At 38.5% G+C, this 14,523-nt stretch overlaps 1 protein-coding gene across 1 annotated transcript in view; it reads left to right on the top strand.

Moving 5' to 3' along the window:
* akap9 (A kinase (PRKA) anchor protein 9) overlaps positions 1–14,523 on the top strand; it is an 85,987-nt gene that overhangs the window by 55,324 nt on the left and 16,140 nt on the right. The window contains exons 26-37 of the mRNA XM_030147669.1: positions 553–785; positions 3,030–3,149; positions 6,807–6,983; positions 7,549–7,653; positions 8,500–8,652; positions 9,220–9,306; positions 9,716–10,705; positions 11,535–11,672; positions 12,285–12,329; positions 12,438–12,578; positions 13,315–13,359; positions 13,452–14,288. Of these exons, the coding sequence (XP_030003529.1) occupies positions 553–785; positions 3,030–3,149; positions 6,807–6,983; positions 7,549–7,653; positions 8,500–8,652; positions 9,220–9,306; positions 9,716–10,705; positions 11,535–11,672; positions 12,285–12,329; positions 12,438–12,578; positions 13,315–13,359; positions 13,452–14,288 (3,071 nt within the window). The remainder of the gene's footprint in view (positions 1–552; positions 786–3,029; positions 3,150–6,806; positions 6,984–7,548; positions 7,654–8,499; positions 8,653–9,219; positions 9,307–9,715; positions 10,706–11,534; positions 11,673–12,284; positions 12,330–12,437; positions 12,579–13,314; positions 13,360–13,451; positions 14,289–14,523) is intronic.

Genomic DNA, 14,523 nt, shown 5'->3' with positions numbered 1-14,523 from the left:
TGATCTACGGTAGATGGCGGTCAGGATGCTCAAAGTTTGGAGAAGAAATGCGCTGCTGTGGACAGTGGCAGCAACAAAAGTTATTTCAGCCAATGACTCTATAAATGCACACAAGGTTTAGAATATTTTCACTGCTTTACCTTACCCTTAAATAGTTATATCACTCTGTACAAAGCTACAGACTCCCATGAAGAGCATTTCACCTCATAGTTGCTGGTCTGCATAAAATCTGAGTCATCAAACTAGTGTAGTGATGACCACAACCTACTTTAGGTAAAATCCTGAAGATGGATGAGAACCTCATACAGTCACCCTTAAAATAATCTGAACTAACCTTTCAAAAGAAAAAGCTGGTAAATATGTATTTTTATGATGAAGCATTAGAAGGTTTACAACACACAGACACCTCAGACTCTTCAGCTGCTCTTCTCAACATCCTGTATCAGCAAAATCTAATCTTAATGTTTGATTAACCTATATCAGCCTTTTAGTTTCCAGGCAGTAACATCTAACCTGTCGTTTCCTCCTGCTTCCGTCACCGTCCCGTTTTAGACCTGCTGGAGGAGACAGAGAAGCTGATGAAGGAGAAGGTGGAGGTGCAGCGTCAGGCAGAGAAGGAGAATGCCGACCTCCTGAAGCAGGTGAAGCTGCTGGAGGCTGAGCTGGAGGAGCAGGTCAACAGGGTGATCGAACTGGAGCACGCTCAGAGGACGGAGAGTGGAGACCTTCAGCAGCAGATCCAAGCCTTAGAGAAACAGCTGGAGAAGAACAGGAGGTTCCTCGACGTAAGTGACACGTGAAGCCAAAACACAACTTCTAATATGATGCAAAAGCACAGTTAACATGTGTCAGTTCTATGCAGAAGTCATATCCTCTTCAGATCCAGCAATGAATGTTTGTCCTCTGTAGGGGACAAGAGTTTCTCAGCTTCACTTAAAAAAAAAGAAAAAAACTAAACAAAAATACTGTCCACTGCAAAGGACATTCCATTAAAAAAATGTATCTGAAAAAACTTACATTATGTTTCCAATCGAGACAATTATTTACTGTAATAAAGACAAACCTTTTACTTTAATGAGTCTTAGGAGGATATGTCACTTACAAAACAGCTACCTAGTATGCCTAATAATTGTCCTCTACTTTTACAAAATCTGTTTTTTCATTGCCTATCGAATTTTCAACTTAAATGAAAAAAAGTAAAATTTACAATACACATAAAAAGAAAATTCAAATACATATATCAATTAGTAAGGCATATTATAATGTATATTTTAAAAATAAGACAAAAAATGTCATTGTTTTAGGACTAGCTTGTTGATATGTCCTCGTTTGCTTTAGGTAACAGTTAATAAGTTCAATCTACATGTTGAAATGTATAGATTAACTGTTACAGACTTGCGTTTTTGTGGAAAAATATAAAGAGGAGTTCTGTTCAGGCTGAAATAAAGGCTAAATATTGCTAATTACATGTTTTTGCTCTGTCTGGTCCACTGATGTCAAAGCTGAATGAATTCTTTGGCAGCTAGTACATTATTTTTGGCCCATGATCTAATTAGTTTAGTTCCCATCATCAGAATCGGACTGCTTGGCAAAGGAAGTGGCATCTAATTGTCTAGATGACATTTAAATGCAGATTCTGTCCAGTTTGTCGTGTCAACATGTGATGCAAATTAAAAAATGAGTGGAAGTGTCTAACCTGAAATATATAACATATAAAGTTAACCACCTTCTGCAACCACTGCATGTAGAATCTGAATGAATACAAGTACATTCACACTATTCATTCTATTCTTGTATTTTATTCTTTTATTTCGGTTTTTATTTATTCTTCTCTACAGCACTTTGGTCCACTGTGGTTGTTTTAAAGTGCTTTGCAAATAAGATTGGATTGGATACTAGTATTTACACTCTTATTCAAAATTTGTCAGGTGTCATGTAAACATTAGAAACAGATATTTGTAGGTTGATTCTTCTGTTAGTATCCTTGACCACGGTGCTGATTAAGGTCTGGAGTTGGTTCCTTGGTGCATCAGTGTTCGCTCACTGCTTCTAACGTGCTAAGGCAAATTCTAGATGCTGTGTGTGTATCACGATGTATAAAATGCATAGATTGTATTTTCCTACAGGGTTAATGTCAGGAGTTAACCTTTAACCTTAGCCTTAACCTGACAGTATATTCTGTTTAGATATTCAGAATTAGGCCTTTTTTCCAAATAAGGTTTTATTAGGAGTCTTTAGACGTGTACACAGACACCCAGAATGTGCATCTTGTTTGCAGGTTTGACCACAGATTAAGATACATGGCCCCTGTTTTCAGTCAGATGGCGCAAAGACAAAGATCCTCTCTGGTAGAGATGAATGCTCCAAATGAAAAGTCCACTTACCAGTCTGAAGGAGAAACTCACCTAATGTTTCCAAAATGAAAGAGGACATCAGTACGTTTTTGTTTATCAGCAAATATTGAAAAACTGATGTTCTCAAGATGCTTTTTTGTTGGAATGAAAGAGGGAGATTGTGTTCAAACAGTGATGTATTGGTCACCACTGGGAGCACTGTATTTAATCAGTATCTGTTTCTGGATGTGAACAGGAATATTAGTAGAATATTCATTTTCATAAGCTGTTTAAACAGCTTATTAGGAATGTTGACTTTTTGTGAATAAGTGCAAAAATTTGAATATTTTCTGCCTGTAAATATTACTGATTTCATCTGTGTAATCTGTGGGGAATTATGATAACATTGTGAGTCACGCAAGGAGAATTTACCACTAATTTAATCATCAAAGGAGCCCATTGGCTGCTTTGTAATTTTACACTTCTTTGGGATCTCGAAAATTAGATAAATTCTTTATTATATTCCATCATGCCATAAGCCAATGTGTTAACCAGAACTTTAATTTCAGCAGTGGATTCACCGTAAAGCCAAATGTTTTGATCATTAAATGCGACTTCTTTTTGTATATTATTTATCTGCTAATTTACATACTAATAAGTTGCCTTTCTTGCTATTGCCTTCATTTTGGCGTTTAGGAACAAGCTGTGGATCGCGAGCATGAGAGGGATTTCTTCCAGCAGGAAATCCAGAAACTGGAGCAACAGCTGAAGAATCCGCAGAAGCTTCAGACCGGCTCTGAGCAAAGAAACCAAGAGGTAACAGGAGAAAGCTCTGTTCTTTGTCACAAAACCAGGCTGTAACAGAGATACTCATTATGTGAACATAGCGCTGTTGTGATTATGATACTCAGAAACTCAAACAGCACAACAATAGACCTGCTAGGATTACATGTATCCCCTCGAAATTGATACTAAAGTTGTGGTGGTGAAAGAGACGAATGAGTGAGAATGGGATTTGTGTTTGTTGTTAGTTGTGTAATAGTGGGTTTTATTTCCACAGTTGTGTTAGACACAATAGCAGCTTTTAGTGAGATGTTATCAAGGACTACATGGGGTTAATTATCAGTGAACTGTTGTAGTTTTTATTTTAAATGCAAAGACTTGTCCAAAATAAGACAACCAGGTAGCATGAGATGGATTTTAGGATTATTAATTGATAGCTAAGGTGGTGATTATGTAATTTGATTATGACTGATTTCATTTTCAGCTGCAGCTGCTGAAAGAGAACCAGTTTTTCCCACAGCAAGCAAATGCTGTATCACTATGTAACAGATTTTAAAACATTTATTTTCCTCTTGTAAAGGGTCTATATGTAGTATTTCTACTTTAATATTTTAACGAATTACCTAAAATAATCATTTGAGTGTTGAGAATAAAGACCTCTGAAGTTATACCAAACATACCAATGTATTAGATTGTACAAATATGAACTGAATTTATTTCCAGTGACAGGCCAGGGGATTTATGTGGCCACTAGAGGGAATAGTGAGTCACTCTGCCAGTGTCCCATGGTGAGGAAAACGAAGGCTGAGTGAGGATGAAAACCTTTAAGAAACAATTTTCTAAGTCAAAGAAAGTGACTACGTGATAAAATCTAGAATCACTGTTGTTTTCTCCACTGGACACCGCTCTGAATGAAAAGAATGGAGTTTGATGCTGAAATGGCAGCATGTCTTCTACACGAGTGAGTTTGATTCTGAGGGTTATGAAGGTATAAAGGTATTTTTCTGGGATGTTATTATCTTTGGTAAGTTGCTGTTTGTTGATCCATGGTTCAGACTAAACTATGACAGTTCTGACCTTGTTTGTTAGATTCCAAACAGATCTGTAGTGCAGCTATTGACAACACAAACCGTGCAGAAAAAGGAGCTGATTTGTGGTTTTACTGTAGCCGTTTTCAGTCTAAAAACAGAACTAAGCTAACAGAGCTATAATGTAAACTATCAGCTGATGCAGCACATGAAAATTATGAGACAGTGTAATTTTGAGCAACTGTCAAAATAAGCGTCTATGAGTTTGAGTTTTAAGAAGAAAACTTATACTTTATTCTGTGGATGTATACCATTGATTTGTGGGTAGTTTTTGTTTTGTAGATGGAGATGAGTTGTACAGCTCTTATTCAATTCACTCTCAGATCAGTACTTTAAATAATTATGTATAAGTATGTCTTCAGAATATGAGAGAAAGAAGGAAATTTTCATTTTGTGCATCACTTATACATTAATTCTTATTAAGATATTTACTTTATGTTTGGTATTACAGTTTGGCTCCTTTGACTAGTGTCATCTTTTTTTTGTGTAATTACCTTTAAGCCTCTACCTCTTGTCAAGACACGGATAAATGTGACTTTGATCGGCTCTGTTGTTGTGTTTTTACAGCAGATCTAAAGCATTAATTATGTCCTGAAACTGATCAATTTCTCAGACCTTTCACACTTTACTCTAATTAGCTGCTAAAGGGTTATCTTCTCTGTATTGTCACATCGTGCATTAAACATTGCATTTAATTAATTCCCCTTTAGATAATGCAGGCAAACACAATCAGCTTTAGAGAATAAGCTGCTCTGGGATATGAGCCCTCAGTGTATTTCACCAGCTCTAATGGAAGCATCATTTGACAGAATAAGTCAGTTCTTCCATTAGGAGAAGAGATGCTTCAGTAACTAGAGTGTTTTCATTTCACCCCCTTGAAATCACTGTCAGTGCGGTTAAAAATACTTCACCAATAGTGTCATTTGTAATTACAGCTCTTATTAACTGGTTTAATGTTTGTAGTAACATTTAAAACCACTTATACTTTGGTCTGATAATGTCACAAGGCTTCAAACTCACTGACTAAAATCCCAAAGATAATCTTTTTCTGTTTCTATCATTATCAGAAACAGGAACAAATCCTGCTGCTTTTTATCACTAAGTGCTTTCTCTGCCTCTGCTTCCCCCCTTTTGCCCTCCATCTTTCCATCCTCTGATCCTCTATGCCTTTGCCTTTTTTTCTCCTGTGGCCATTGCAGGTGGATGGAGTAACCTTAAAGGTATTGCTTTTAGCTACATGTAGAGCACAGTCTCCTCCTGACAGCGTTTAGTGCATTTTAGTGACCTCACCTTCCTCTGTACCTATTCGTCACCAGCCCACCTTTCTCATCCCCGTCCTTCTTCTTTTACAGTTTGGTCCTCGTCTACTTTTCACAACCGATCCTCATCATTAGAAACATCTTCTATTCTTGTTCCGATTTCCCCTTTTTGTCTTTCCCTCCAGTGCATCAGTATTAAAATAAATAGATTAAAACAGCAAGGAAAAATGTTTATAGGTCTTTGCCTCATTTGCATATTTAATTCTTAAACCCTTTTAAGAGACTTGCGTAGTATTTACGCTCACCATGAAAATCAATTTCATGTAATATTTTATTAATAAAAATGTAGTTCGTAAAAATAATCACCTTGATTAATGATTTTCCACATCGGCAAGTTTGATTCCTCCTTTTAGACACAGTTTATCAATTTACACATTTACCTTTTTATGTAAATACTACGTTATTTAATTTTATTTAACCTTTATTTTTCCAGGAAAGACCCTTTGAGATCAAGATCTCATTTGGAAGGCAGCCTGGAGAGGTTTACCTATTTAAATCTGACAAAAAAACACCAATTTGTTAAGTTTTTCTAAAAATTAAATTGTACAGAGCTATAGTATATACCTGAAACAACAGTTGTATGTAATAAAAAAGATATGTGTAGTGCAATATGCATGAATATATTTATAATATGGTATGCTCTTACATGGAGTCCATCTTACATACTTTTATAGGGTCAGCTATCAATATTTTATCAACTTTCATAAAATATTTAATATTTTTGTATTATTTATCATTGAATATTTTGTATTGATGGCTGCATTTAATATGCTTTGCCACAATTGGATCTCGTTTTCAATCATTTCTCAGTTTCAGAATATTTGTTGATGGAAATCAGTTTGACAATGAATGTTTGTGGACATTTTTGAAAGAGTATATTCTTTTCATTTATATGTAATAAAAGAAGACCCATTTACCATTTAGACACAGCACAAACATGAATGACCTATCCCATTTCATCCATAACCCGCCGTCCCCTTTTCCTCCCCATTATCATATGATGTTTCCCCTCTCACAGGTGGATCGGTTTCCCCCCAGATGCCCTTGTGGTTTTTGTATCTCTCTGTGGTTCATCACCCTGAATGAAATCTCTCTCTTTCCTCTGTCCCTGCACCTCGTTTTCCTCTGGCCCCCTCCTTTCTCAGGTGGATCAGCTGACCTCCCAGCTAGCTGAACATGAACCAGCTATGGTGTAGCGAGTGGTGTCTGTGAGCGAATCTCATTAAATGCTCGCCCCTCTCTCCCACTCCCCTCGTTTCTCTGTCTCCCTCTCTCTCTGGCAGGTGGACCAGCTGACCTCTCAGCTGAAGGAGAAGGCGGATTGGTGCAGTGAGCTGCTGCTCAGCTCAGAGCAGCTGCGTCGTGAGTTGGGAGAGCGCGACGAAGAGATTGACAAACTGGAGAGCCGCATCCGCGAGCTGGAGCAGGCCCTGCTGGCCAGCGCTGAGTCCCTGGAGAAGGTTAGGAAGGGGAGGGGGGAGAGGGGAAACCAGGAGATGCGGGTTGCACTGGAGTCGACGACAGGGAGAGAAATCGGAGTGAACAATACCTCCAGAGCATGGCAGAGGGTGTGCGTGAGAGAATGGAGATGAGGTGACAGATAGAGGAGGACTGGGAGGAGGGAGAGGACGAGCACAGAGTGAGAACAATGTGTGGGTGGGTCTACTTCAGCCGCCCCGGCACTTTGTGTTTGTGTTGACACTGAGCTATGGTTAGCAACTGTGGATATTGCCCCCCAGTGTTCGCTGAAGGCTGTAGTGGCTAAACAAAAAGAGCAGTTGAGGATATGCTCCTCTATGCATCCTGTGCATCTTCTGCTGCAGACTGATGACAGATTAAAAAACTGAGTTCCAGTTGTATGATACAGGATACTGACAAAGAGCACTTTTTTAATCTTATGCATGTGTTTACCCTTAAAAATCCTCCAAGGGTTCTTTTTTTTGCTTCATGCCTTTCTGTGCAGGCCGTGAATAACTGCTGAGCTAAGTAATAGTTTCTCATGTGTGTTTCTTGTGTCTGTCGCAGGTTGAACAAAAGAAGCAGCATGCGTCCATCACAGAGGCTCGACACTCCACACTGGAAGCTCAGTTACAAACAGAGAGAGAGGCTCTGGAACGGAAGGAGAAGGAGGTACCGTTGGTGCTTTTAAGTCTTAAAATACTTATTTTATAGCATTTGCTCAGAATCAGATTTGTGTTGTTATGCACCCATCTGCATTGTGTTATTTTATACTTGAATACAGTGGTGGAGTGTCGTGCATTTAGTCATATACTATACTTGGATACGAATTTGAGACAATTTAACTTTAATTGTTTCCATTTGATGCTGCTTGAAATTTCTATTCCACTACATTTCAGATGTAAATACTGTACTTTTTATTAAGTACATTTAATAAAGGTTTATACAAGTTAAATCTTATACTTATGACATGTACACAAGAGACTGTGAGTAAATGATGAACTACAAATATTCATTAGTGATAAACATGGATTCTTATGATATTCTATATCATACAGTCTTTTAACACTAACTAATAAGTTTGGCAGATAACTTTAGGAATTTTACAAACTTACTAACCCCGGTGGAGTAGTTCTATACTCTATATTTCTACTTTGAATTAAGTGTAGGATTAAAATAAAGGATGGAAGTTCTCCAACTCTGAATAGCAGCAATATGGTCAAGTTTTGGTGAAGTTTAAGTACAAGTTGATAAACTGTTAGAATTTGTGAAATTATTAGGCAGAAATACTACCAGAGCTTTTCTAAAACTACTTTTATTGATAGTATCTATGCATTTATTAAAAATAAATAAATAAATAAATAAATAAATAAAATAAAGCAGAAAAAAAAATTGGTGCAAGGAAGATTCACTTGAAAATAATAAAAGTTGCTTAAAAGACTAAAGCCGATAAGTTAACAAAATAAAATCATTTTGGAAGGTCTGGATGTCTAATAATTGCATCGTCATTTCTGTCAGATCTGTAACCTGGAGGAGCAGCTGGAGCAGTTCAGAGAGGAGCTGGAGAACAAGAGTGAGGAGGTGCAGCAGCTTCACATGCAGCTGGAGATCCAGAGGAAGGAGATCAGCAGCCAGCAGCAATACCTAGAGAACAGAGACAGTATACTTCAGGTAAGGAGGCGTCCTGACACATGGACGTACGTTGTGATCTGTAAACAAGAGGAGCTGAGTCTTTGTCTGCTCTGAACTGCAGACACAGGACACTTGTTGATATTTTTACACAAGCTTGTTCTTTGCTGATGCGAAATTTCTATTAATAAAGTGTTCCTTTAAGAGTAAAAGATAAACTGCATGTTTCAAAACACAAACATGAGGAGTGTGACATTGCCAGATTAGCCTGTATTTTCCTGCTACTGCGGAAAGTAAAGATTAATCACAAACCACAAAACTGTTTCCACAGCTGAAACAGGATGTACATTCATAATACTAATAATGCTGACAATATGAAACTTCAAATATCTTTTTTTTTTAAAAATACTATGCCAGTTATTTGCCTCTCTATAACATTTTTACGTTGCATATTTACACTTTTTTTTTTTTTTTTTTGCAAAACCCATTACCACTGCCAACTCTTTTCTTCTTTGAGTGACTCATCAAAAGTCCACCACAGGGCTGAGTGGACTTTTCGCGTGACATGTGTATTAATAGGCATTACATTATAATCTCTGACTTTTGAAGGTGATGGAGGCGAAGGACAGGGAAATAGCAGTTCTTAATGAACAGATCACTAAACTCCAACACATGGAAACTGCCTCTGATAACAAGGTAACGCTTTATGCGTATACGAAATACACTCTACAGTCTATTTCGAATACGCATAGCTCCGTGGTAGTGCATCGTGGTGTGTGTGTCTTTCATTTGCTGTTCACTTTTGTTTTTGTCGACGCCATCTGTTTTTTGTTGGGTTGTTTTTTAAATGTGTTGTCTTGGTAAGTATATTCACAGCACCATCTTTTGTTGTGAGGTGATCATTTGCTCATTTGAGATGCAGATTAAATCTCTGAGTTTCCATTTTGCTTTTACAATTTTTTGTAAAAATATAACTTAAAAATTTAGATTTACCTATGTGTTTGCACAGCAGGGACGCAGAGATTTATTCACCTAAATAAACAGCTATGGTCACATCAAATCTAATCTTTGTTAGGTAGGTTAATGTCTTTGTCTTACTCTTTAGGAAATGGGTGACAGAGATGAGGTGATAAAAGACCTTGAGTGCCAGGTGGAGTGTCTGCGGAGTGAACAAGACCGCCTGAAGAGGAACAATGAGGAGGAGCTCGACCAGCTAAATGCAGTCATAGAGAAACTTCAGCAGGAACTGGCAAATATTGAGCAAAAGCAACCTGAAGAAGACTATGAGGACGATAAGGGTGAGTTTGAGAGTCCCAGTAAAGAGGAATATGACGAAATGAAGCAGAAAATGGACCTGGCCACCAAAGAGCTGGATACTCTCAAAGCAGAACACAGTAAACTGTTGGAGACATATCTGCGTTTGAAGGAGAACGCAGAAGCTTTAGCTGAGACAGAAAAGTTGGAAAACTCTGAGGGTGAAGTTGAAGACACCCTGAGGGAGAAAACGGCTGCTCTCGTAGTCATGCAGGCCCAGGTACAAGCGCTGGAGCAGAGCGCCACCTCCAGAGTGGAAGAGTTGGATCTCCGCATCCAGGAGCTTGAGGACTTAGTCAATGAAAAAGACAGTGAGTTAAACCACTGTCGCCTCCTCGCGGAGCAAACACAACGCTATGCAGATGATCTCCAACAGCGGGTCTGTAATCTGGAGGAAAACCTGAGAGAGAAAGTGGCAGCAGCGATTGTTAGCCAAGCCACTCTGGAGGCCTTCCAGCAGCAGCAGCAGCAGCAAACACAGCAACCCAAACATGAAGGTTCTGCCTATAACTTCGGAGACTTTGGCATTCCCCAGCTGGATCTTAGCGGACTGGGTCAAGTGAGACCAGGCCCCACAGGGAAGGTGGTCCATCTGACCCAGAAGCTTCGTGAGCTGGAGGTGGGTCTCAGTGGGATGCAGAAAGACCAGGAGCTCCAGAAGCAGCTGCTCTCCAGCTCTGAGGAGGAGGTATTGGAGTATGAGAAGAGGCTGGCAGTGCTCATGGATCTGCTCAACCAGATGAAGACCAGGACACATCAGAGAACAGTACCATCTGTGGAGGTAAGAGTTTAGACCAGCACATCAGAATTTGTTGGCCGAGACCAGTAATATCCTGCATTTCCAACTGAAAATTCAGTCAGTAACACTTTATTTGAAGGTGCTTCTCATAAGTATAAGTGAACAGGTGTATTATGTTGTGGGCAGCTGTGGCTCAGAATGTAGAGCAGGTTTTCCAAAAAGCGTCAGAGGTGGTGGTTTAAGCCGTGGCATTATTTCTGCATCAGTACAAGCACTTTGTCCTGTAAGGTAGAAAAACAGTGCATACACACAGCAGTCCAATTAATAAAGGATCAGTTTACCTTAATATGAAACTGTCATTGTAACTGTAACAATGTAAAACTAAAATGGTTCTTGCTTTAGATCTGGTCACAGCAAAAAAGTATAGTTAAACTGAATGAATATGTTTGTAAAGCTGCACTTATACAAAACTTAAGGCTTTTCACATTCTTAAGAAGTCTATTAACTGTTGTAAGGGCCTGACTGCCTTATGATCTAACAATGGGTATGATTTTATTCTTAACAGATATAGTTTTAGTAAAACATAATAATGTAAATAAGTGACTAGTAATGGTGTAATTACCTATTAACTAATGCATGAGTGCAGGCAGATAAGGTTTTTTTTATTTATTCGCAATGTTTACCTTTTTTCACCTGTTTGTGTCCAGTGTGATCAACACTACATCTCCTTATCATATGAGTTAATAAAACTTTTGCTGACATCACGTCTGTAGTTGCTGTGTTGAAGCATGTTTGCATCTGGATTAATGATTAAACCAGTAAAAAGCCATTGTGATCAATTATCAATCTGTTCATTTTGGATCTTCATCATGGTTCTTTATTTGTTGACCAGCCGGCAGCTGTTGAGCTTCTCCAGGAGCTTCAGGAGGTCAGAGATGAGGCTTCAGCCACCAAAGAGCAGCTCAGCGACTACAAGGAGAGCTGCAGCCGACTTCAGGAGGAGCTCACAGTATGTTACAGCTTCTTTGTTTTTATGTTTTCATTCCATATCTCCTCAAATAGTGACCAGGGCTTTTATTTACCTCAGCTGTGCATTGCAACAGGCTTTATTTGCCTTTAATTCTCTCTGTTTGATAAGTATAATTTCTTATTTGTTATCCTTTTTGTCTTGTTAAAGTTATCCCATTTTGCTGGTCATACAAGTTCAACACTACCTGTTTCAAAATTAAACATTTTCTGGAAAATATGTAAAATATGTAGAACAACAGCTGAATTTATGAATTTTTAAGGTGTACAGTTTGGCTTAAACACACCACATCCAGTGACTGAAATCCAATAATAACATGGATGAGAAATATATACAATTTTGCATTAAAAGTAGAATGATTTTTTTTTAAAAATTGGATTTATTAAATAAAAATTGTACAGTTGTTCATTATGCTCAGTTATCATGCAAAGTATAGAACCAGGAATTTATCCAGCCTTTTTTTTTAATGAACCTGTATTTATTTGTTGATATTGTCAATACTTGTGGTCAGTATACGCTTTTAAGTGGCCAGTGTTTATTTGAGGAAATGTGATATTTCTTGTGAGACAAACGTGGTTGTACGTTTCTTTCCAGGAAAAAACAGTAGCCGTTGAGAGACTTCAGGAGCAACTTCAAAAGGTAGGAGTCAAAATTTGATCCTTCACAACTTATATTTCACAAACACTCGTGTTCCTCTGAAGTCCACATGTATATATATAATCTAACACTTCAATCTTATCGCTTTAGGTGTCATCCAGTGGCAGTGAAGGAGCCAAGGTGTCTGAACTTCAGCAGGAACTGTTCGAGGCTCAAAACGAGGCAGCTGCCACCAAAGAAGAGCTGAATAGCTGCAGAGAGAGTCTGGAGAAGCTACAAGAGCTGCTGCAGGTACAGAGACTTGGAAATTATACCGCATGTATCATCCAGGTGCTGTAGATGCTGTTATTTTACATTTAATCTAGGGCTGCAATGGTATGAGATTTCTACTGTATGATCATCTTCTCAGTCATGGTATCTGAAAGAGTCTTTGGTTGAACAAGTGCTTTATTACAAGTAAAGCTTGGAACCTTTTTTTAGTTGCAAGTATGAGTAAAAAGTCTCCCTTTTTGGAAAGTAACTATGTAAGGAAAGTAAACATCACCCCTATGATTGGAATTTTATTTTCCATGCTGTAGATCAAGTGTTAAGTTAAATGTTAAATGATGACTTTAAACTTTCATACATACGGTGATAGAGTTACGAAGATTATTTAATGAATCAATTTGCTCTCAGCTACGAAATTTATCAGTCTTTTCTTATTATAGTTTCTTCTATTTTAATATTTTCTGATTTCTTTACTCCTCTATAACCATAGACTGAATTTGTTTCCAAACCAAATGAGACATCTGAGGACATACTTTTGGTTTTTTGAAATAATGATCATTTTTCTCATCATATTTTAGATTACACACTTTATCAAGTAGATAATGAAATATTTAACAGATCATGAATGAATGTAAATTGTTAGCTGCGTGTTAATGTTTGGATTTTATCTCCATGTGTCAACTGTTTTTGTTGAATATAGATGATAATGCACCCATCTTACTCTTTATTTATGTTTAACTATCTCCATTTGTGTTTAAAGGAGCGGGAAATGACCATAGCTCAACTTAAAAGTGAACTTTTCCAAGTAAGTATGAAATTTAAAATCAGAATATTTGTGTTGGACTTGGATAACTGTGCTAAATTCTTACATGAGACTTGATTTCATGTGTTTCACAGGTTAAAGCTGAGGAGGACAGAGACAGCATTACTGAGATCCTTCAGGAGCTCCAGGAGGTGAAAAACGATGCGACTATCACCAAAGAAGAACTTGACAGCTACAGACAACGCAATGAGAAACTAGAGGAAGACCTTCACCTTCGTGAGGTTTCCATTTCTAAACTCAAAGAGGAGCTCCAGGAGGTCAGAAAGAATGTGGAAACCACCAAAGAAGAAGTCAGCAACTACAGGCAACAAAATGAGAAGCTGTTGGATGAACTCGGCGTCCGTGAACTCTCCATTTCTAATCTCAAACAGGAACTGCAAGAAGTACGAACAGCTTTGACCAAGACAGCGGACTCAGCTCCTCCATCTCCAGCACCATCTCCAGCTCCCTCTCCTCATCCTCCGTCGTCATCTTCCTCCTCCATCACCCAGCCCAAAAGGAAAGGAGGCAAACAGCCAGTGAGTAAGGGCAGCAGTGCCAAAGATAAACCATCTCTCTCCAGGAAAAACTCCTCTTCCAGCCACTCGTCCAACAAATCTCACAGCCCTCGAACGAACGGCAGCGCTGAAAACCAACACGCACCTGTGACGGACTCATTCACACAGACCGAAGCTCTACAAATGTCTGAGCTCGGCCTGGTCAGCAAGTCCACCACCAAAGAGGAGGTGGAGGAGGTGATTGGCGAGTTCCAGGATAAGATTGTACAGATGCAGGAGCTCCATGCGGCGGAGATCCTGGACATGGAGGCACGTCACATTTCAGAGAGCGAGAATCTTCGCAGAGACACGCAAGCTCTGGAGGAGGAATGCAAGGCTCTGAAGACCATCATCGACAAGCTGCGCTCCAATGAGGTGAGGCCCCAAAAGAACACAGTAGGATACAGGTGTGTATGTAGTAGTGGGAAACAGTTTTCAGACAGCCTTAAAGTTTTATACAATCCCAAATATTTTCATGAAATATTTGCAGATTTTGTGGAGGTTTTTTTGCATTTCAAAAGGTGTGGCTGCATCAGACAAACACAAACAAATGCAAATGATTTTTAGTTTATTGTTAACAAGAAAAAAATAAAACTAAATTCTTGACAGT

Source organism: Sphaeramia orbicularis, chromosome 11, assembly GCF_902148855.1.
Source record: "Sphaeramia orbicularis chromosome 11, fSphaOr1.1, whole genome shotgun sequence".
In the NCBI taxonomy this organism is placed as follows: Eukaryota; Metazoa; Chordata; class Actinopteri; order Kurtiformes; family Apogonidae; genus Sphaeramia; species Sphaeramia orbicularis.
This window is presented reverse-complemented; position numbering and strand designations above follow the sequence as displayed.